The 19931-nt window shown below is 69.1% G+C and overlaps 4 protein-coding genes across 8 annotated transcripts; 3 read left to right on the forward strand and 1 right to left on the reverse strand.

Moving 5' to 3' along the window:
* Positions 1–2: 2 nt before the first annotated feature.
* PPP1R14B (protein phosphatase 1 regulatory inhibitor subunit 14B) lies at positions 3–1954 on the forward strand. Its single transcript, XM_054808368.1, has 4 exons — positions 3–525; positions 774–857; positions 1354–1386; positions 1661–1954. The coding sequence occupies exons 1-4, from the start codon at positions 286–288 to the stop codon at positions 1727–1729; spliced, it is 426 nt and encodes a 141-aa protein (XP_054664343.1). The 5' UTR covers positions 3–285; the 3' UTR covers positions 1730–1954.
* Positions 1955–2039: 85 nt separating this feature from the next.
* Positions 2040–5654, reverse strand: FKBP2 (FKBP prolyl isomerase 2). Of its 2 annotated transcripts, XM_054808366.1 has the most exons (6): positions 5534–5653; positions 4320–4457; positions 3614–3726; positions 2981–3027; positions 2612–2647; positions 2040–2224 (listed from the first exon to the last, which is right to left on the reverse strand). In XM_054808366.1, exons 1-6 carry the CDS (start codon positions 5543–5545, stop codon positions 2163–2165), a joined length of 408 nt encoding a protein of 135 aa, XP_054664341.1. In that variant the 5' UTR covers positions 5546–5653; the 3' UTR covers positions 2040–2162. The 2 variants fall into 2 exon arrangements, with proteins under 2 accessions (XP_054664341.1, XP_054664340.1); XM_054808365.1 differs by lacking the exon at positions 2981–3027 and having other exon boundaries at positions 5534–5654.
* Positions 5641–12079, forward strand: MRPL11 (mitochondrial ribosomal protein L11). 4 transcript variants are annotated; one of them, XR_008574523.1, is made up of 11 exons: positions 5641–5702; positions 6195–6285; positions 6649–6742; positions 7275–7450; positions 7968–8105; positions 8356–8436; positions 9245–9385; positions 9893–9970; positions 10599–10692; positions 11240–11346; positions 11918–12079. XR_008574523.1 is itself a non-coding variant. In XM_054808364.1 (5 exons), the coding sequence occupies exons 1-5, from the start codon at positions 9617–9619 to the stop codon at positions 12012–12014; spliced, it is 594 nt and encodes a 197-aa protein (XP_054664339.1). In that variant the 5' UTR covers positions 9557–9616; the 3' UTR covers positions 12015–12079. The 4 variants fall into 4 exon arrangements, 1 of the variants encoding a protein (XP_054664339.1); XR_008574525.1 differs by having other exon boundaries at positions 5655–5702; positions 6125–6285; XR_008574524.1 differs by lacking the exons at positions 11240–11346; positions 11918–12079 and having other exon boundaries at positions 9893–9988; positions 10599–10645.
* A 2912-nt stretch (positions 12080–14991) lies between these two features.
* On the forward strand, positions 14992–18980 carry NPAS4 (neuronal PAS domain protein 4). The gene is made up of 6 exons (XM_054808240.1): positions 14992–15160; positions 17121–17266; positions 17518–17620; positions 17857–18103; positions 18321–18430; positions 18844–18980. The coding sequence occupies exons 1-6, from the start codon at positions 14992–14994 to the stop codon at positions 18978–18980; spliced, it is 912 nt and encodes a 303-aa protein (XP_054664215.1).
* The last annotated feature ends 951 nt before the right edge of the window (positions 18981–19931 follow it).

Here is a 19931-nt window from a genome sequence, read left to right on the forward strand (position 1 = left end):
ACGTAGAGAAGAGCGGCGCGGCCCGTTTAAGAACAAGGGTGGGCCCGTTCGCCATGCACACGCCGTTGCCGCTTTAAGGGGGCGGAGGTTAACGAGCTGCTTTTGAGTGGGCGTGGCTTAGCGCCCGGAGGGGGGGGCGGGGGCGTGTCCCAGCGCGACGGCGGCACAAAGGGGCGCGCGGCGGCGGCGGCGGCCCGAGCGCCCCGGAAGCGGAAGCGGTACCGGAGGGAGGGGGCGGGACCAACGCGGGGGGGTGTGGCCGCTTCCGGCGCGGCCGGTACCGGCATGGCGGCGCCGTGCGGCGGCCCGGGTCCCCCCGCGGTTCCCCCCGTTGCCGCCGCCGGGCCGGGTTCGAGCGGCGGGACCGGGCCCCGCGTATGTTTCGCGGCGGGGGAAACGGCGGAGGAGGCCCCGGGCCGGCGGCAGGGGAAGGTGACGGTCCGTTACGACCGGCGGGAGCTACGGAAACGGCTGCACCTGGAGGAGTGGATCCTGGCCCAGCTAACGGCGCTCTACGACTGCCGGGTACCGGTACCGGGAACCCCCGGCCCCCCCCCCCCCCCCCCCATCCCCGGTGACCCCGCCCCATCCCGGGACCCCCAAATCCCCCGGTACCGGGGACCCCCCTGAACCCTCCTGACCCCCCCCAATCCCCCGGTACCGGGACCCCCCCCCCAGGGGAGGGGCCTGTCCCTTCCCATGCTCCTTTGCGAGGGGGCGGGGCCTCTTTTTTGGGGGGCCCCCCCACCTGATTTCGGGGTTCCCCCCCCCAGGAGGAGGAGATCCCCGAGCTGGAGATCGACGTGGACGAGCTGCTGGACATGGAGAGCGACGGGGACCGCAGCGCCCGCGTCCAGGTCCCCCCAAAACCCCTGGGGGGGTCCCCCCAAAACCCCTGGGGGGGTCCCCCAAACCTGGGGGGGTCCCCCAAACCGCAGGAACCCCCGGTGGGGGCCCCCAAAATCCAGGGATTTCCCCCCCAAACCCCAGGCAGGCAGGGTCATGGCTATCGATGGTTCCTGAAGTTTCGGGGTGCCCCCCTTCATTTTGGGGTCCCCCAAGGGTGGGGTTTTTTTGGGGGGGAGGGTGACACCTTGGGGAGTCCCCAAAATTTAAGGGGGGGTTGGAATGTGGGGGGGTACCCCCAAAATCTGGGTGTGAAGCGACAATAGGGTTCCCCCAAATTTGGGGGGGTTGCGTCTTAAAATTGAGGGGGGGACCCCAAAACCTGGGCAGGGAAAAGGGGGGGGGGCACTGTGGGAGCCTGAGGGGCCCCCTTGGACTTTGGGGGGGCCCCCCTGGGGTTTGGGGGGGCTCAGACCCCCCCTGACCCCCCCTTTTTTTCACCCCCAGGAGATCCTGGTTGACTGTTACAAGCCCACAGAGGTGAGGGGGGGGTCCCCCCTTTTTTGGGGGGCATGGGTACCTTTTGGGGGGATCCCCCTTTTTTGGGGAAGGGCTCATGACACACCTGGGTCCCCTCTTTGGGGGGGGCACCCAAACACCTGGGTCCCCTTTTTGGGGAGGGGGGAGGGGGGGGGTCCCCCTTTTCTTGGGGGGGGGGATGGGGGACACCTGGGCCCTTTTTTGGGGGGGAGGGGGACCCTCGGGTCCCCTATTTTTGGGGGACCCCCCCTGACCCCCCGCACCCCCTCCCCAGGCGTTCGTCGGTGACCTGCTGGAGAAGATCCGGGGGATGCAGAAGCTCAACACCCCCCAGAAGAAGTGACGCACCCCCCCCCGATTTTGGGGGACCCCCCAATTCCAGGGACCCCCCCCAGCATGGGGGGGAACCCCCCCGATACCAAGGACCCCCCAATTTTGGGGTCCCCCTGCAGCGATAATCACACACACCCCCCCCCCAGCAATCCCCCTCCACCAGTTTTGGGGGGGCCCCGGGGGGGGGGGGTTGGGGTCCCCTCGGGTGATTTTTTTTGGGGGGGCCCCTGGGGGGATTTTGGGGTCCCCGAAATGGGGGGGGTAGGGAGGGAGAATTTTGGGGGGTTTTTTTTAGGTTTTTTTTTAAATTCTTGGCTGACTTTTTGGGGTTGTTTTTATATGGATTTAATAAACGGAACTTTGCCATTTCGGGGTTCACTGGTGATTTTTTGGGGGGGATGACACCCCCCTGGATTTTGGGGGGCTGGGGGGGGACCCCCCCCTCAGAGCTCCGGCCGCCGCTCGATCTTCAGCAGCTCCACCTCGAAGATGAGCACGGCCCCCCCTGCCCAAAAAGGGGGGAGTCAGCAGCCCCTGAACCCCCAAATTCCTCATTTTCACCCTAAAACCCCACCCTGGACCTTCCTCATCCCCCCCCGAACCCCTAAATCTTTCTTTTTCACCCCAAAACCCCACCCTGGACTCCTCCAACCTCCCTTGAACCCCCAAATCTGTAATTCCAGCCCCAAACTCTAACTTGGAACCCCCAAATCCCCTATTTCCACCCCAAAAACCCCACCTGGAACCCCCAAATCCCCCATTTCCCCCTCCAAACTCCCCTCTGAACCCCCAAAATTCCTCATTTTCACCCCAAAAACCCACCCTGGACCCCCAAACCCCTCTTCCCCCCCTGCAGCCCCCCCCAAATCCCGAGGGGGGGGTCAGAGCTCACCTGGGATTTTTGGGGGGGCCCCGCGGTCCCCGTAACCTGGGGGCAAATGGGGTGTCATGGGGGGGTGGCTGCACCCCAAGATTGGGGACACCCCCGCAGGGACCCCGATATTGAGGGGTTTCCCCCCAAATTCTTCTCCCCAAGGAGGGGGGGTCCCCCCTATTGTGGGGTCTCCCAACACCCCCTAAAAGGGGGGCACCCCAATCCCCCAAATTTATGCCCCCCCCACATTTCAGGTGCCCCCCATGTTTCTGCTCCCCCTTTTTGGGGGTTCCCCCATTTTTAGGGTGCCCCCCTCAGCCCGCTGTGTTTTGGGGTCCCTCCCTGGTTCCCCCCCAGTTTTGGGGTCCCCCCCGTTTTGGGGCTCACCCAGCTCTGGAGGAATCACCAGTTTCCGCTTCTCCCCCTCACACATCCTGGGGGGGTGGGGGGGGGTCAGGGGTGCCCCGACATCGGGGTCCCCCCCTGCACCCATGGGTGCCCCCCCCCCCCCGACACCGAGTGTCCCCCTCCAATCCCTGGGTCACCCGCTGCACCCTTGGGTGCCCCCTCAAGCCAGGGACCCCACGCACCCTTGGGTGCCCCCTGCACCCTTGGGTGCCCCTCCAACCTTGGGGTCCTTTCTGCACCCTTGGGCCCTCCCCTGCACCCTTGGGTGCTCCCTCCCCACCTTTGGGTGCCCCCATGCCAGGGCCCCACCACACCATTGGGTCATCCCCCACACCCTTGGGTGACACCCCCCCCGCACCCTTGGGTGCCCCCATGCTGGGTTCCTCCCATACCCTTGGATTCCCTCCCTGCACCCTTGGGTGCCCCACCACCACCCTTGGGTGCCCTCCCACCTTGGGTCCCCTCCCACCCTTGGGTGCCCCTCCCCCTTGGATTCCCCCCTGCACCCTTGGGTCCCCCTCTCACCACCCTTGGGTGCCCTCCCACCACCCTTGGGTCCCCCCGCACCCTTGGGTGCCCCCCCAGCACCCTTGGGTGCCCCCCGGTCCCTACCCCAGCAGCCCCTGGTCCCAGCCCTTGATGACCTGCCCGGTGCCCAGCGAGAAGACGAAGGGCTGGTCCCGGCTCAGGCTGCTGTCGAACTGGGAGCCGTCCTCCAGGTGACCCTGCGACCAGTACAGACCAGTATGGACCAGTACAAACCCGTACGGACCAGTATGGACCAGTATGGACCACCGCAAACCAGTAGGAAGCGGTGAAACCCCACGTTAACCAGTAGAACTCCCCTTTCCCAGAACAGCCCCTCCCTATAAATGGGCTTCGAACCAGTACAAACCAGTACGAACCAGTACGAACCAGTGCTCCCATTATGGACAGGATTTTCTCCCTTCTCCCAGGCCACCCCTCTCCAGCTCCCCCCAGTCCCTCCCAGTACAAACCAGTCCAAATCAGTCCCCCCTAGACCCTCGTGTGCACACCCAGCCTCTCCCCCGTGCCCTCCCAGTCCCTCCCAGTCCAAACCAGTCACCCCCCCCCAGCCCTCCTGTACGCACCCAGGACTCCCCCCAGCCCCCTCCCAGTCCCTTCCAGTCCAAACCAGTAACCCCCCAAGCCCTCCTGTGCACACCCAGGACTCCCCCCAGCCCCCTCCCAGCCTCTCCCAGTCCAAACCAGTAACCCCCCAGACTGTCGTATGCACACCCAGGCCCTCCCTGACGCTCTCCCAGTCCCTCCCAGTCCAAACCAGTGCTCCCAGTACCGTGTAGTGCATGTGGAGCAGGTCCCCCCGGCGGGATCGCACCCCGCAGGCCTCCGGCCGCCGCCGCACCCCGATCTGCACCTTGCGCCCCGGCTCCGCCGCCAGCGCCAGCGCCAGCGCCAGCACCCAGCCCCACAGCTGGGCGACACGCAGCACCGTCAGCGCCCCGGCAAGGGTCACCCCGCCCCGATGAGGTCATCGACGACCCAACGAGGTCGTCAACTACTCGACGAGGTCATCAACAGCCCAACGAGGTCGTCAACAGCCCAAGGAGGTCATGGGCACCCCCGAGGGTCACCCCACTCCACGGGGTCACTCTACCCCGATGAGGTCATCGACAACCCAACGAGGTCATCGACAACCCAACATGGCCATGGGCACCCCCCCAAAGATCACCCCACCCCAGGGAGGTCATCAACCACCCAACAAGGTCATCGACAACCAAATGAGGTCATCGACAACCCAACAGGGCCATGGGCACCCCCCAAAGGGTCACCCCGCTCCACAGGGTCACCCTCACCCCGATGAGGTCATCGACGACCCAACGAGGTCATCACCAGCCCAACATGGCCATCGGCACCCCCCAAAGGGTCACCACCACCCCATGCGGTCACCCGCACCCAGATGAGGTCATGGGCACCCAGATGAGGTCACGGGCACCCCAACATGGCCATGAGCACCCCAATGACCTCACTCACCCCCCGACATGACTCCGGGCACCCCCACGGCCTCACCCCCCCCCACACCCCAACAGGTTCACGGGCACCCCCGTGAGGTCATCAGCGCCCCAATGACATCACTGGCCCCTTTGATATGACAACGGGGACCCCAACAAAGTCATGGGCACCCCCACAGGGCCCCCCCACCCCACAGGAGCCCCCCAATCCCCCACCCAAGGGCCCCCCCACCCCATAGGGCCCCCCCCACCCTACAGGAGCCCCCCAATCCCCCACCCAAGGGCCCCCCCACCCCACAGGGGCCCCCCAAGTCCCCCCCCAGCCCCCCTCACCCCACAGGGGTCCCCCAACTCCCCACCCAAGGGCCCCCCCCACCCCACAGGGCCCCCCCCACCCCACAGGGGCCCCCACCCAAGCTGGGTGTCTCCCCTCAGGCTCCCCCCCCACCCCACAAGGGCCCCCCCAAGCTCACAGCCCCCCCCCGGGTCCCCCCCACTCCCTCGGGCCCCCCCAAACCCCCCCCGGGCCCCCCCTCACCTCCGCCGCCATCCCGCCTGGCTCGCAATGCGCAAGCGCGGAGCCACGTGACCGCCCCCTCAGAGCGGAAGGGGCGGGGACTATGCCACTAGTGCTTTTCCGGTCACGTGAGCTTCCGCCGCCGGAAGCGGAAGGCGGCGGTGAATGGCGGCGGCGCGGGGTTGCCATGGTAACGGCCGAGCCCCGGGGGGTGGTCTTATTAACCCCCCGTTAATTAGCCATAATTAAGCGCCTTCTTCTTGCCTGACTCTAATTAGCATCTCATTAGCATGAAGCGGCGTGTCAGCTCTGCGGAGCGGCCACTCATTGGTTAATTAGAGGTTAATTAGTGTTAATTGGGGTTAATTTGTGCTCGGGGGGATTCATTAGCGTTAGTTAGGGTTAATTAGCATTAATTAGTGCAGGTGGGCCGGGTGGACGGGGCGGGGTCGGGCCCGCCGCTATCAGCTGTTAATTAAGGCTTAAGAGAAAATGAATTAATATCCGGCATTAATTAATTTCTCCATCGGGACGAGGAGCTCGTCCTGCCTCGCCATTAATTGTAATTAAAGGCCTAATTAACGGTAATTAAGAGCGGCCGCTGCCTTTCAGTCCTTTAGCAGTCAAATCCTGGCGGTTAAGCACTAATTAAAGGTTAATGAGAGGTTAATTGTGAGTTCAGCGTTAATGAAGCGCGGGGCGCTAATTGGGGCTGACGAGCCCTGGGCCGCCCCTCCGCCCCCGCTCCGGAGCCGCCGCGGCCTCTGCACACGGTGAGAGCCCCCAGCACCCATGGGTGCCCCCCTGAGCCCCCCCCCCAGCACCCATGGGTAGCCCCCTGAGCCCCCTGCCCCCCCCAGCACCCATGGGTGCCCCCCGGGTCCTCCCCAGCCCCCCTGAGGCCCCCCCCAGCACCCATGGGTGCCCCACTGGGTTTCCCCCAGCACCCATGGGTGGCCCCTGCACCCCTGTGTCCCCCCAGCACCTATGGGTGCCCCCCTGGGTCCCCCCCCAGCACCCATGGGTGGTCCCCTGACACCCCCGGGTCCCATCCCTCCACCGCCCCCGGGTCTCCCCCTGCACCCACGGGTTCCCCCCCACCCCTGGAACCCCCCCACCCATGGGTGCCCCCACAGGGAGGGGCCACGGGACCCCTATGAGGTGCTGGGGGTACGGCCCGAGGCGTCACCCGCTGAGATCCGCGCAGCTTTCCTGGCCCGCTGCAAGGAGGTACTGGGGGGGCACTGGGGGGATACTGGGAGCACTGGGGGGGCACTGGGGGGATACTGGGAGCACTGGGGGGATACTGGGAGCACTGGGGGGGCACTGGGGGGGCATTGGGGGTGCTGGGGGGGCACTGGGGGGATACTGGGAGCACTGGGGGGGCACTGGGGGGGCATTGGGGGTGCTGGGGGGGCACTGGGGGGATACTGGGAGCACTGGGGGGGCACTGGGGGGGCATTGGGGGATAATGGGGGGGTACTGGGGGGGTTACTGGGGGTGAGCACTGGGAGTACTGGGGGGGGCACTGGTGGGGCACTGGGGGATAATAGGGGGGCACTGGGGGACACTGGTGGGTACTGGGAGGGCACTGGGAGCACTGGGGGATAATGGGGGGCACTGGGGGGTACTGGGAGCAGTGGGGGGGCACTGGTGGGTACTGGGAGGGCACTGGGAGCACTGGGGGGCAGGAGAGGTGTGTCCCCACCCCCCGTGGGCCCGCGTGCCCGGTGTCCCGTGTCCGTGTCCCCCCCCCCCCCAGGTGCACCCGGACGGGGACCCCACGGACCCCACCCGCCACGGGCGGTTCCTGCTGCTGGCCGAGGCCTACGGGGCCCTGAGTCACGGCCACGCCCACGGCCACGCCCCGCCCACGGCCCGCCCACGAGCCACGCCCACCTACGGGGGAGCCCCGCCCCGCACGGAGACCCCCCCACGGTAACGGGGAGGGGGGGTCCCGTGGGTGCTGGGGGGGGCTGGGGAACCTATGGGTGCTGGGGGGGGTCCCTGGGGGGGTCCCTGGGGGTCCCACGGGTGCTGGGGGGGGCTGGGGAACCTACGGGTGCTGGGGGGTGCCTGGGGGGTCCCATGGGTGCCAGGGGGGACCATGGGTGCTGGGGGGTACAGGAGAGGTCCCATGGGTGCTGGGGGTAGGGGCTGGGAACCTATGGGTCCTGGGGGGTGCCTTGGGGGGTCCTTGGGGGTCCCATGGGTGCTGGGGAGGACTGGGGAACCTATGGGTGCTAGGGGGTGCCTGGGGGTCCTATGGGTGCTGGGGGGTACAGGGGGGGTCCTGTGGGTGCTGGGGGGTCCCTGGGGGTCCCATGGGTGCTGGAGGGGCTGGGGAACCTATGGGTGCTGGGGGGTCCCTGCAGGTCCCATGGGTGCTGGGGGGGGACCATGGGTGCTGGGGGGTCCCTGGGGGTCCCATGGGTGCTCCCCGTTCTTCCCCCAGGGCTGACCCCAACCGCCGGTACTGGGACCAGTTCCGCCCCCCCAGGCCCCCCCACCCCCCCACCCACCGCCGCCGCCTGCTGGGACTCGTCCTGCTGCTGGGTGCCCTGGGGGGGGCGGCCCACGCCCTGGCCTACAGGTGGGACCCCGAGATCTGGGGGGGGGACACGGGGGGACACCCCAATATCTGGGGGGGGCCCCGAGACCCGGGGGGGGGGGGGGGCTCAATATCTGCAGGGGGGCCCTGGCATCCAGGGAGGGGCACCCAAGGGTTCTGGGGGGGCACCCAGGAGTTTGGGGAGGCACCCAAGGATTTTGGGGGGGGCACCCAGGGGGCAGAGGGTCTGGGGGGGGGGGGTCCCTCACCTTTGGGTGCTGCCCCCCCCAAGGTACGTGGCGGGGGCTCACGCCGCCTTCCTGGACGAGAGGGACCGAGTGCTGAGAGCAGCCTACGAGCGGGCCCGCAGCCGGTGGGGGTCTGGGTGCTGGGGGGGTGCTGGGGGGGCTGTGGGTGCCAGGGGGGGTCAGGGTGCCAGGGGGGGTCAGGGTGCTGGGGGGGGTCAGGGTGCTGGGGGTTGCTGGGGGGGGGGGCTATGGGTGCTGGGGGGGTGCTGGGGGGGGTATGGGTGCTGGGGGGGTGCTGGGGAGGGTCAGGGTGCTGGGGAGGTGCTGGGGGGGTCCCATGGGTGCTGGGGGTGTGCTGGGGGGGGCTGGGGGTGCTGGGGGGGGGTATGGGTGCTGGGGGGGCTGTGGGTGCCGGGGGGGGTCAGGGTGCTGGGGGGGTGCTGGGGGGGTGCTGGGGGGCCAGGGTGCTGGGGGGGGTCAGGGTGCTGGGGGGTTGCTGGGGGGGTGCTGGGGGGGGGCTATGGGTGCTGGGGGGGGTGCTGTGGGGGGTCAGGGTGCTGGGGAGGTGCTGGGGGGGGTCCCATGGGTGCTGGGGAGGGGGCTCTGGGTGCCAGGGGGGGCTCTGGGTGCTGGGGAGGGTGCGGGTGCTGGGGGAGTCCCATGGGTGCCGGGGGGGGGGGGGGCTCTGGGTGCTGGGGGTGTCAGGGTGCTGGGGAGGTGCTGGGGGGGGGTGCGGGTGCTGGGGGGGTCCCATGGGTGCCGGGGGGGGGGGGCTCTGGGTGCTGGGGGGGGGGCTCTGGGTGCTGGGGGTCCCATGGGTGCTGGGGGGGGGGCAGTGGGAACTTTCTGGGAGACCTTTGGGGGGGGTGTATGGGGGGGAGGGGTATGTTTCTCCCGTGCTCCCCCATGACCTCTGACCTCTGACCCCCGCAGGGCGGGGTCACGGGAGGAGGTGCTGCGGCGGCTGCGGGCCTCGCGTCAGCAGGGGCGGGGAGGTGGGGGGGGGCAATAAACCCCCTCCCCCCACCCCCCAACCTGCCCCCTCCCCCCCCCGGACACCGGGAGGACCCGAGGGTGGGGCCCTGGGGGCGGGGCTTATGCGGCTGGGGGCGGGGCTTCCGAGGGTGGGGCCCTGGGTGGGAGGGGCCTCCCCGATCCCGCCCCGCTTCTCAGGCTCCGCCCCCTCCACGACCATATATGGTGGGTGACATGCCGGCGGGGCGGGTGCGCCGCTCCGCCTTCCCTTCGGCTCCGTCCCGTCCCTTCTCACGTGACCTCGCTCCCTCTTCACGTGACCCGGCGGCCATGTCGAAGGTGGCGCGGGCCGCGCGGGCGGCGCGATCGGGTCCCGGTTCCGGCCCCGGGGCCGGGTCGGTGCCGCGGCCGCTCCGGACCCTCATCCCGGCGGGGGGGGCGGCCCCGGGGCCGCCGCTGGGGCCCGTCCTGGGGCAGGTGGGATGCCGGGTCCAAGGGAAGCGGGGGGTGAGGGGGTGTCCCGGGGCCTAGCGGTGGGATCCCGGTGCCCCGGAAGCGGGGGGGGGGTGTCCAGGCCTTTCCCCGACCCGTCCGGTTCTTCCCCAGCGCGGGGTCCCGATCGCCGCCTTCTGCCAGGATTTCAACGAGCGCTCCCGGGACATCAAGGCCGGGGTCCCGCTGCGGGTCCGTCTGCTCGTCCGCGTGAGTCTCCGGGGACACCCCCACCCCCCCCGGGGCACCGGGACCCCCCCCCGGAACCGGCTCACACCCCCCCCCGCCCACCCCGGGGCACCCCCCATCCCCCGGGGCTGCCGCTCCCCCAACCCCATTCACCTCCTCTAAGGTGCTGAAGCTCCCCCCCCCATTGAGTGCCCCCCCCCATTGGGTGCCCCCCCCCATTGACACCCCCCCTCCCCATTGGGTGCCCCCCCCCCATTGACACCCCCCCTCCCCATTGGGTGCCCCCCCCATTGCACCCACCCTTGGTGTGTGCCCCCCTTGACACCCCCCCCGCTGCTGGGTGCCCCCCCTCCCCATTGGGTGCCCCCCCCCATTGACACCCCCCCTCCCCATTGGGTGCCCCCCCCTATTGACACCCCCCCTCCCCATTGGGTGCCCCCCTTGACACCCCCCCCGCTACTGGGTGCCCCCCCTCCCCATTGGGTGCCCCCCCCCATTGACACCTCCCCTCCCCATTGGGTGCCCCCTCTCCCCATTGGGTGCCCCCCCCATTGACACCCTCCCCTCATTGGGTGCCCCCCCCCCAGGTGGGTGCCCCCCACCCTGACCCCCCCCCCCGTTACCCCCCCAGCCCGACCGCAGCTACGACCTGACCATCGGGCCCCCCCCCACCTCGTACTTCCTCAAAGCCGTTGCCGGTGTCCGGAAAGGGGCGGCCCGGCCCGGTGAGGGGGCGCTGGGGGGGGTCCTGGGGTGCTGGGGGGGTCCTGGGGTGCTGGGGGGGCTGGACCCCACCCCCCACGAGCTTAGGAATGTTTTTTGGGGGGGGGATTCTGGGGTTCAGAAGTGCCTGGAGGGGGGATTTGAGGGTGCTCCCAGAATTGGGGGGTGCTGGGGGGGGGCCTATGGGGCTCCCCTGGTGTGGGGGTGCCTGGGGGCGGGGGATCGGGGGGTCTCAGGGCTGGGGGGTGTTAGAGGTGACGGGGGGTGTCTGTGGGTGCTGGGTGGTTTTTTTGGGGGGGTTGCAGGGCTGGGGAGTGCATGGAGGGATTGGGGGGGAAGTTTGGGGTGCTGGGGGGGGGGTTGTGGGTGCTGGGGGGGGCCTCAGGGTAGTTTGGGGGGGGAGGAGGTCTCAGGGCACCCATAGGTGATCTCCAGGCCATTGGGTGCCTCGTGGGTGGAGGGGGTTCCCCACGGGCAGCCCTGGGGGGGGATGTTGGTGGGATGGGGGGGGTCCCTGGACACCCGTGGGTGTCGTCCCCCCCCCTGCAGGGCACGAGGAGGTGGGGGTGGTGTCCCTGAAGCACCTCTACGAGGTGGCGCTGGCCAAGCAGCGGGACCCGGCGCTGGCGGCTCGAGGGACCCCCCTGCCCGCCCTGGTGGGTGCCCTGGTGGGCTCCGCCCGCAGCCTCGGCCTCCGCGTCGTCCCCCGGTGGGTGCCCCCCCCCCCCCCCATCCCCGGACCCCTGGGTGCCTCCCCACCCCCGGGTGCCCCCCATCCCCAACATCTAGGTACCCTCCCAGACCCCTGGGTGTCCCCCCCCCCCCAGATCTCTGGGTGCCTTCCCTGACATCTGGGTCCCTGCCTCCCCCCCCAAAAAAAAACCTGGGTGCCCCCCTCAACATCTGGGTGCCCCCCCACCCATGCTTGGGTCCCCGTCCTCCCCAGCCCAAACGCTTGGGTCATTGCCCCCCTCCACCCTTGGGTGTTCCCCCCCCCACCCCTGGGTCCCTCCCCCTGTGTCTATGCCCCCCCCCACCCTTGGGTGCCCCCCCCCCAACACCTGGGTCCCCATCCCTGTGTCATGCTCCGCCCCCCCCAGACCCCTGGGTGCCCCCCCCAAGCCCTGGGGACGCCCTCCCCGGGTCGGTGCCCACCCTCACCCCTGGGTGCTCCCCCACCCCTGGGTGCCCCCCCCCGACCCTGGGTGCTCCCCCCACCCCCCGCAGGTTGACGGCCGAGGACTGCGCCGCCTTCCAGCGCCAGCGGCGGGAGCAGGAGGCAGCCATGGCCGAGGAGGAAGAGGAGGGGGTGAAGAAGAAGTGACCTCGCCCCCCACCCCTGCCCCCCGTTTTTGGGGGGATCCCCCCAATAAAAGTCTTTTTCCTTCAGCCTCGTGGGGTGTTTTTGGGGGGGGGGGGGGTTGGGGGGGGGTGGACCCTGTTGCCATGGTGATGGGAGCACGGGGTGGTTGGGCCTTCGGCCTCCTGCCCCTCCTTGTGTGTTCCCCTCCTCATCCTCCTTCATCCTCCACCTTCATCCCCAGCCCCTCCGTCCACCATCCTCATCCTCCTTCATCCTCATGCCCCTTCTTCCCCATCCTCCTCCTCCATCCTCCTTTCTCCTTCCTCATCCTCATGCCCCTTCCTCCTCATCCCCTTCCTTCATCTTTCTCCCTCCTCACCCCCCCCCCCTTCTTTTCCACCCTCCTTCATCCCCATCTTCGTCCTTCCTCATCCTCCTTAATCCCCACCTGGATCCCTCCTCATCCTCCTCCTCCATTGTCCCCTTCCTCCCAATCTTCATCCTCCAGCCCTCCTCCTCATCACCCCCCCATCTTCCTCCTTCATTCTCCTTCCTCATCTTCACCTCCCTTCTTTCCCATCGTCCTTCATCTTCATTCTCCCTCCTCATCCTCACCCCCCCTTTTTACCCATCTTCATCCTCCTTCATCCCCATCTTCATCCTCCTCCATCCCTATCTTCATCCTCCTCCCTCCCTCATCTCCCCTGCCTCTCCTCCTTCATCTTCATTCTCCTTCCTCATCTTCCCCCCCCCTTCATCTTCCTCCATTTCCATCCTCATCCTCCTTCATCCCCCCCCCCCCCCCCGTTGCGGCTCTGCCGTTGCCAAGGAAACCGCCCCCGCTGGCCGCAGTGGGGGGACCCCGGAGTTGGGGAGGGGGGGGACACGGGACGCGACATGGACACACACGATGGGGACACCCTCCCACCCCCCCCACATCCGAGGGGACACCCAGGAGTCCGGGGGGAGGGGGTGGGGGGAACGGGACACGACACCCACGGCCACGACTTCCCCCCCCCCCCCCCCCCCCCCGCCCCGCGCGGGGATCCCGGGTGTCCGAGTCTTCCCCCCACCCCCTACAAAGAGCACCCAGGTGGTCGGGTGCCCCCCGCCCCCCCCCCCCCCCCCCCGAGCACCCAGGCACCCCAAACCCCCCCGACCCCCCGTGGAGCCCCTGAACCTCCCCCTTCCCCCACCCGCCCTGGAACCCCCAGGCCCCTGAACCCTCCCCCCCCCCCGACCCCCCCGGCCCCCAACCCCCCCCCCCCCGAACCCCCCCTCCAGGCCCCCCAACCCCCCCCCACCTCCCCCTTCCCGGAGCCCTCAGCCCCCCCCCCCAACCCCCTCCCGACCCCCCGCACCCCCCCAGGCCCCCGAACCCCCCTTCCCCCCCCCGGAGCCCCCAGCCGTCCCCGCCCCGTCGCTATTTTTAGCCCTTTGCGCCTATTTTTAGCGCAGCGACTTCAGCGCCCAAATTTGGCAGCGGCGGAGCCGGGAGGGGGGAGGGGAACCGCGGCGGGGGGCGGGGCCAGCTCCGGGGTACCCGGGAAAGGGGGGGCGAGGGGGGGGAAGGGGGTTCCCAGAGGCGAGGGGGAGGGGATGGAGGGGTCCCGGATACCTTTGGGCCCCCCCCCCCCCGCGCCCCTCCACTGACCGGCCCCATCCCTCGGGTGACCCCCCCTCCCCCCGCTGATCCTTCCACCCAACCCTCCCCCGCGTGGGCACCCCCCCCCCCCCCACTGCCCCATTGCCCCCCCACCCCCCCGTCCTGCCGCCCCTCCTCTTGGCCCCCGCTCATCCCCCTCTCCCTTGACCCATCGATGGCTTCGCCAACCGGTGCCCCGTCCATCCGTCCAGGCAGCCCTTGGCTCCTCCACCCCCCCGTTGCCCCCCCCAATCCCCCCATTGCCCCCTCCACCCCCCTGTTGATTCCTCCATCCCCCCATTGACTCCTCCATCCCTATTGACTCCTCCACCCCCCTGTTGACTCTTCCACCCCCCTGTTGCCCCCTCCATCCCTCTGTTGACTCCTCCATCCCTCCCTCTGTCATTTTGTTGACCCTTCTATCAATGCCTCCACCCCTCGAGCTCCTCCTACCCCCCCACATTGGCCCCTCCATCCCTCTCTTGACCCTCCATCCCTCCCTTAACCCCCTCTGTCCCCCTGTCCATCCCTTGAGCCCCTCCATCCCCCCGTTGGCCTTTCCATCCCCCTGTTGACCCCTCCATCCCTCCCTTGACCCCATCCATCCCTCTATCCAATCCTTGAGCCCTTCCATCCCTCTGTTGACCCATCCATCAACGCCTCCATCATCTGAGCCCCTCCGTCCCCCCATTGGTCTCTCCGTCCCCCTGTTGACCACCTCCATCCCCCGTTGACCCATCCATTCCTCCCTCCGTCCCTTGAGCCCTCCCGTGCCCCTCTTGGCCCCCCCAATCCCTCTGTTGACCCTCCATCCCTCCATTGACCCACCGTTGGCTTCTCCACCGCTCTGTTGACCTCTCCATCCATCCATCCACCCCTCGAGCTCCCCCACCCCCCCATCCCTCCACTGACCCCTCCATCCCTCCCCCCCTCCCTCCCTTGAGCCCCCCCCACCCCCCCACCGGCCCTTCCACCCTCCCTTGACACCCCCCCCCCCCGGCCCCCTCCACCGCTCCCCCCCCATCCTGGGGAGGGGGAGGGGGGGTGTCCCCAGCCCCGCCCCTCCCCCAGCCCCGCCCCCCACCGCGCGCCATCTCCTATTTCGGTGCGAAGCAGCCTCGCGCCGCCCCCCCTCTCCCCCCAACCCCTCTCCCCCCCCCGCGCCCTGCGCCGCGCGCGCGTCAGCGTCAGCGCTGACGCGGCCGCCTCCCCCCCCCCTTTCCACCACCACCCCCCCACCCCCCCCTCCCCTTCCACCGGCGCTGCGAATGGGCGGGGTGGGGTGTGACGCGGCCGTGACGTAGGGCAGCGCGGTCCATATAAGGGGCGGGCGGGCGGCGGCGCGGCGCGAGGATGCTCCGCTCCACCAAGGGCGCCTCCAAGGCGCGGCGGGACCAGATCAACGCCGAGATCCGCGCCCTGCGCGACCTCCTGCCGCTGCCCGAGGGCGACCGCCCGCGCCTCTCCTACCTGCACGTCATGGCCCTCGCCTGCATCTACACCCGCAAGGGCGCCTGCCTCCGTCCCGGTGCGTTAGGCGGCTGTCGCGGCGTCGGGATGGGGAACGGGGTAGGGTTGGGATGGGAGAGGGATGGGAGTGGGGATGGGGATGGGACTGGGGGGGGGTTGGGATGGGGCAAGGAATCGGTACTGGGATGGGATCGGGCACCGGGATGGGACCGGGAACTGGCACTGGGGTAAGATCAGGCATTGGCACCGGGACGGGACCGGGCATTGGGAGGGGACCGGGCGTCGAGATGGGACCAGGCTTAGGCACGGGACCGGGCATCAGCACCGAGATGGGACTGGGCATCAGCATCAGGATGGGAGCGGGGAATGGCACCGGGATGGGACTGGGGAATGGCACCGGCATAGGACCAGGCACTGGCAGCGGGATGGGACCGGCCACGGGCGTTAGGAAAGGGACGAGAGCTGCTGTCGGGAGCGGGGGACCGGGCTGAGCAGTGACGACGGGATGGAACAGGGTTGGGACCAGGCTGGAAGCAGGATGGGAGAAGGCAGCGGCACCGGGCTGGAGACAGGCAGCGGGCTGGGAATGGGGAACCGACACCGGGCTGGAGAAAGGAGCCGGCAGAGGACGGGGGTGGGCACCGGGAGAAGGACAGCCACCAGCGTGGGGATGGGACCGGGACCGGAGCAGGCAGGGGTTGGGATCAGCACCGCGGACAGGGACCGGGGGAACCGCGATCAGCACCGCGGACAGCGGCCGGGGCACCGGGGGAGGCGGGTTCAGCACCGCGGACAGCGGCACCGGGGAGCGAGGGAGCCGGGACCGGGACCCGGGATCACGGCAGGGACCGAGACCGGGGACAGGGACCGGGGGTCGGGATCGGGACCCGGGATCACGGCAGGGACCGAGACCGGGGACAGGGACCGGGGGTCGGGATCGAGACCCGGGATCACGGCAGGGACCGAGACCGGGGACAGGGACCGGGGGTCGGGATCGGGACCCGGGATCACGGCAGGGACCGAGACCGGGGACAGGGACCGGGGGTCGGGATCGGGACCCGGGATCACGGCAGGGACCGAGACCGGGGACAGGGACCGGGGGTCGGGATCGGGACCCGGGATCACGGCAGGGATCGAGACCGGGGACAGGGACCGGGGGTCGGGATCGAGACCCGGGATCACGGCAGGGATCGAGACCGGGGACAGGGACCGGGGGTCGGGGTCGGGATCGGGACCCGGGATCACGGCAGGGACCGAGACCGGGGACAGGGACCGGGGGTCGGGATCGGGACCCGGGATCACGGCAGGGACCGAGACCAGGGACAGGGACCGGGGGTCGGGATCGGGACCCGGGATCACGGCAGGGATCGAGACTGGGGACAGGGACCGGGGGTCGGGATCGGGACCCGGGATCACGGCAGGGATCGAGACCGGGGACAGGGACCGGGGGTCGGGATCGGGACCCGGGATCACGGCAGGGACCGAGACTGGGGATGGGGGAATGGGATTCGTGATCAGGACTGGGGATCAGGACAGAACCTGGGGCCAGGCACTGCGGATCAGGGCTGGGACAGGAGGACCGGGACAGGGACCCAGGAGCAGGGCTGGGACCAAGATTGGAGCTGGGACCAGGGATCAGTGCTGGGACAGGGGGACCTGGACAGGAACCGAGACCGGTGATAGGGACTGGGGATCAGGATTGGGAGCGAGGATCAGGGCTGGGACCGAGACCGGGGACAGGGACAGGCGATCAGGGCTGGGACAGGGGGACCGGGACATTGGGCCAGGGGCCAGGGCTGGGGACAGGGACGGGGGACACCCATGGGTCCACATGAGTGATATTGTGAGTCCTGCCAGGGCCACTGCAGGTGATTCTATGGGTGCCACCAGCAACTTCCCAGGTGCCAGGGCCACGTGGGTGCCCTGGGGCTGTGGTGGGACAATGCAGGCTAGGTGGCAGGTGCTGGATGGGTGCTGAATGGGTGCTGATATGTGTCCCCACGCAGGCCCAGCGCGGGGAGCACCCATGGAGCTGCTGGGGGGTCCGGAGCTGGCCGACCTGGTGGCGTCGTTGCCCGGGTTCCTGCTGGCCGTCACCCGCGAGGGGAAGCTGGTCGGCGTCACCGACAACGTCGCGCAGCACCTGGGGCACTCCATGGTGGGCACCTGCATGCAGGGACAGGGCGGGGTGCTGGGTGCTGTCCCCTCTGGGTGTAGGTGGCTCTAGAGCTGCAGGATGATGGGTGCTGCAGGATGAGGGTTGCTGGGTGCCACGGGAGGGTGCTGGGTGCTGGTCCTCCCACCTCCTCCCACGCGGTTGGTCCTGGTGCTGCAGGACGATGGGTGCTGGGGGTGCTGGGTGCCAGGGGAGGGTGCTGGGTGCTGATCCTCCCACCTTCCCCCATGCAGGTGGACCTGGTGGCGCAGGGTGACAGCATCTACGATCTGCTGGATCCAGCCGATCACCCCCTGGTGCGACATCAGCTCACCCTGCCCGGACCCCCCCAGGCAGGTGGGTGGGGGGTCCGGGGGGGGCGCGGCCTGGGGGGGGGGGGGGGTAGCTTGGTGGGGCAGATGGAGGAATGGGTGAATGGAGGGAGGGGTGGATGGAAGGCCAGAGGGAGGGAGGGAAAGAGAGAGGGAAGGATGGAGGGGCAGAGGGCTGGAGGGACAGAGGGCTGGAGGGCTGGATGGATGGAGGGATGGATGGAGGCTGGAGGGACCAACGGAGTCCCCCTCCTCCCCCAGAGCGCCTCTTCCGCTGCCGCTTCACCACCTCGCGGGCTTCGCGCCGTCCCAGCGCTGGGCGGAAGCTGGTGCTGCTGCGGGGCCGGTTCCAGGCCCCTCCCGGCCCCCCTGGGGCTTCCCCGGGGCTTTTTGTCGCCTTCTGCGCCCCCCTGGATCCCCCGCCCTGGCCATGCCCCGACTGCCTGCTGCTGCCTGCGTTCCAGAGCCGCCATGCTCGCGACCTCGCCCTACTCGATGTATCTGACAGGTGAGGACCCAGGCATCTGGAAGGAGACCCAGGCGTCCGGGAGGGATCAAGCCCCCACCCTGCTTTGGGATCCAGGGGTCTGAGGGGACACCCAGTGTCCGAGGGGACCCAGGCATCCGAGGGGACCCAAGCATCCAGGAGGGGACGCAGGCATCCGGGGTGGGGGGGGAGGACCTGGGCATGGGTGGGTGAGGGACCCAGGCATTCTGTCCCACAGTGTCCTGATCCACCTGGGCTATGGGCGGGGGGAGCTCCTGGGTCGCTCCTGGTACCGGCTCCTGCACCCCGAGGACCTCAGCCACGTCGCCCGCCAGCACCTCCGTCTCGGTGAGTGTCCCCTTGGCTGTCCCCAGGGTCCCCTGGGGTCTCCCTGTCCCTCCCTGGCTGTCCCTTGGGTTCCCTGGGGTCCCTCAGTCCTCCCTGTCCCCCCTGGGGTCTCCCTGTCACCCCCAGATGTCCTTTGGGACCCCTGAGGTCCTGGTGCTGCAGGACGATGGGTGCTGGGGGTGTCCCCCATCACCCTTGCTGTTCCCTGGGTCCCCTGCTGTCACTCTGCCCCCACCCCGCAATGTCCTTGGTGTCTCACATATCCCCTGGGGTCACCTTGTCTCCCCCCAGGTGTCCACCATGTCCCTGTTGAGCCCCCATCCATCTTGATGTCCCCATGTCCTCAACCCCCCCAACCACCCTCTCCCCTGCCCCCACTCCCCGTCCCCACTGACGTCCCCGTGTCCCCACAGCAGGAGCAGGGGCAGAGGCACGAGGGGAGCTGGTGACGCGGCTGCAGCGCAAGGATGGCCTGGGCTGGACGTGGGTCTACGCCCGACTGCGCCCCGAGGGCCCAGCCCTGCTCGCCCACAACTTCGTCATCAGGTGAGTGGACCCAGGCGTCCGGGCGGCCTCAGCCCACCCTGGGGGACCCAGGTGTCCAGGTGGCCCCAGAGGACCCAGGCATCCGGGCAGTCCCATCACCCCCCAGGGAAGCCCAACGTGTGGGCACCTTCCTCCCCACATGGGACCCAGGTGTCTGGGCACCTTCCACTCCCCCGAGGGGACCCAGGCATCTGGGCTCACCCCGAGTCCCCCCATAACCCCCTGTCTCTCCCACAGTGAGGCCGAGGCCTGGTGCCTGCGGCAGCAGCTGGCAGCTGAAGCCCCCCCAGGACCCCCTGAACCCTTTGGCCCTGGCCTTGACTTCCCCGGTGCCAGCATTGGAGCTGGTGGGGACCTTGGAGTTGGCACTGGCCCCAGCGTTGGCCTCGGCGTTGGCCCTGACGTTGGATCTGGCGTGGACCTTGGTGTTGGATCTGGGCTTGGAGACGACGTTGGAGCTAATGTTGGCATCAACATTGGCCTTGGCCTTGGGGTCAATGTTGGATGTGGCCTTGGAGCCGATGTCGGACATGGTCTTGGAGCTGGCCTTGGGGCCAACGTTGACCCTGGTCTTGGAGCTGGTGTTGGACCTGGTCTTGGAGCCAACATGGGACCTGGTCTTGATGCCAACATGGGACCTGGTCTTGGAGCTGCCATCGGACACGGTCTTGGAGGCAACGTTGGGGCCAGCGTTGACCCTGGTCTTGGAGCTGGCATCGGTGCGAATGTTGGACATGGTCTTGGAGACGGTGTTGGACACGGTCTCGGCTCTGATGTCAGCGCTGGAGTTGGCATTGGTGTGGGAGCCGGCATCAGAGTTGACATTGGCCTTGGCGTGGCAGCTGGTGCCAGTGCCGATGTTGGCCCCAACCTTGGGGCTGATATTGGAGCTGCTCTCGGAGCTGGTGCCGGAGATGATGTTGGAGCTGGTCTCCAAGCCAGTGGTGGAGCAGAC

This window comes from Grus americana, chromosome 35, assembly GCF_028858705.1.
Source record: "Grus americana isolate bGruAme1 chromosome 35, bGruAme1.mat, whole genome shotgun sequence".
Taxonomy (NCBI): Eukaryota; Metazoa; Chordata; class Aves; order Gruiformes; family Gruidae; genus Grus; species Grus americana.

Excerpts from the sequence above, each read along its gene's own strand:
- PPP1R14B (XM_054808368.1), top strand. The coding sequence starts at position 286 with ATGGCGGCGCCGTGCGGCGGCCCGGGTCCCCCCGCGGTTCCCCCCGTT. Across the intron at positions 526-773 it reads CGGCGCTCTACGACTGCCGG|GAGGAGGAGATCCCCGAGCT; the intron begins GTACCGGTACCG and ends TCCCCCCCCCAG. Across the intron at positions 1,387-1,660 it reads ACTGTTACAAGCCCACAGAG|GCGTTCGTCGGTGACCTGCT; the intron begins GTGAGGGGGGGG and ends CCCCCTCCCCAG.
- FKBP2 (XM_054808365.1), bottom strand. Across the intron at positions 3,727-4,319 it reads TGCTCCACATGCACTACACG|GGTCACCTGGAGGACGGCTC; the intron begins GTACTGGGAGCA and ends TACTGGTCGCAG. Across the intron at positions 2,648-3,613 it reads TGGGACCAGGGGCTGCTGGG|GTTACGGGGACCGCGGGGCC; the intron begins GTAGGGACCGGG and ends ATTTGCCCCCAG.
- MRPL11 (XM_054808364.1), top strand. The coding sequence starts at position 9,617 with ATGTCGAAGGTGGCGCGGGCCGCGCGGGCGGCGCGATCGGGTCCCGGT. Across the intron at positions 9,989-10,598 it reads GGGTCCGTCTGCTCGTCCGC|CCCGACCGCAGCTACGACCT; the intron begins GTGAGTCTCCGG and ends TTACCCCCCCAG. Across the intron at positions 10,693-11,239 it reads GAAAGGGGCGGCCCGGCCCG|GGCACGAGGAGGTGGGGGTG; the intron begins GTGAGGGGGCGC and ends CCCCCCCTGCAG.
- NPAS4 (XM_054808240.1), top strand. The coding sequence starts at position 14,992 with ATGCTCCGCTCCACCAAGGGCGCCTCCAAGGCGCGGCGGGACCAGATC. Across the intron at positions 15,161-17,120 it reads CCGCAAGGGCGCCTGCCTCC|CGCGGGGAGCACCCATGGAG; the intron begins GTCCCGGTGCGT and ends ACGCAGGCCCAG. Across the intron at positions 17,267-17,517 it reads AGCACCTGGGGCACTCCATG|GTGGACCTGGTGGCGCAGGG; the intron begins GTGGGCACCTGC and ends TCCCCCATGCAG.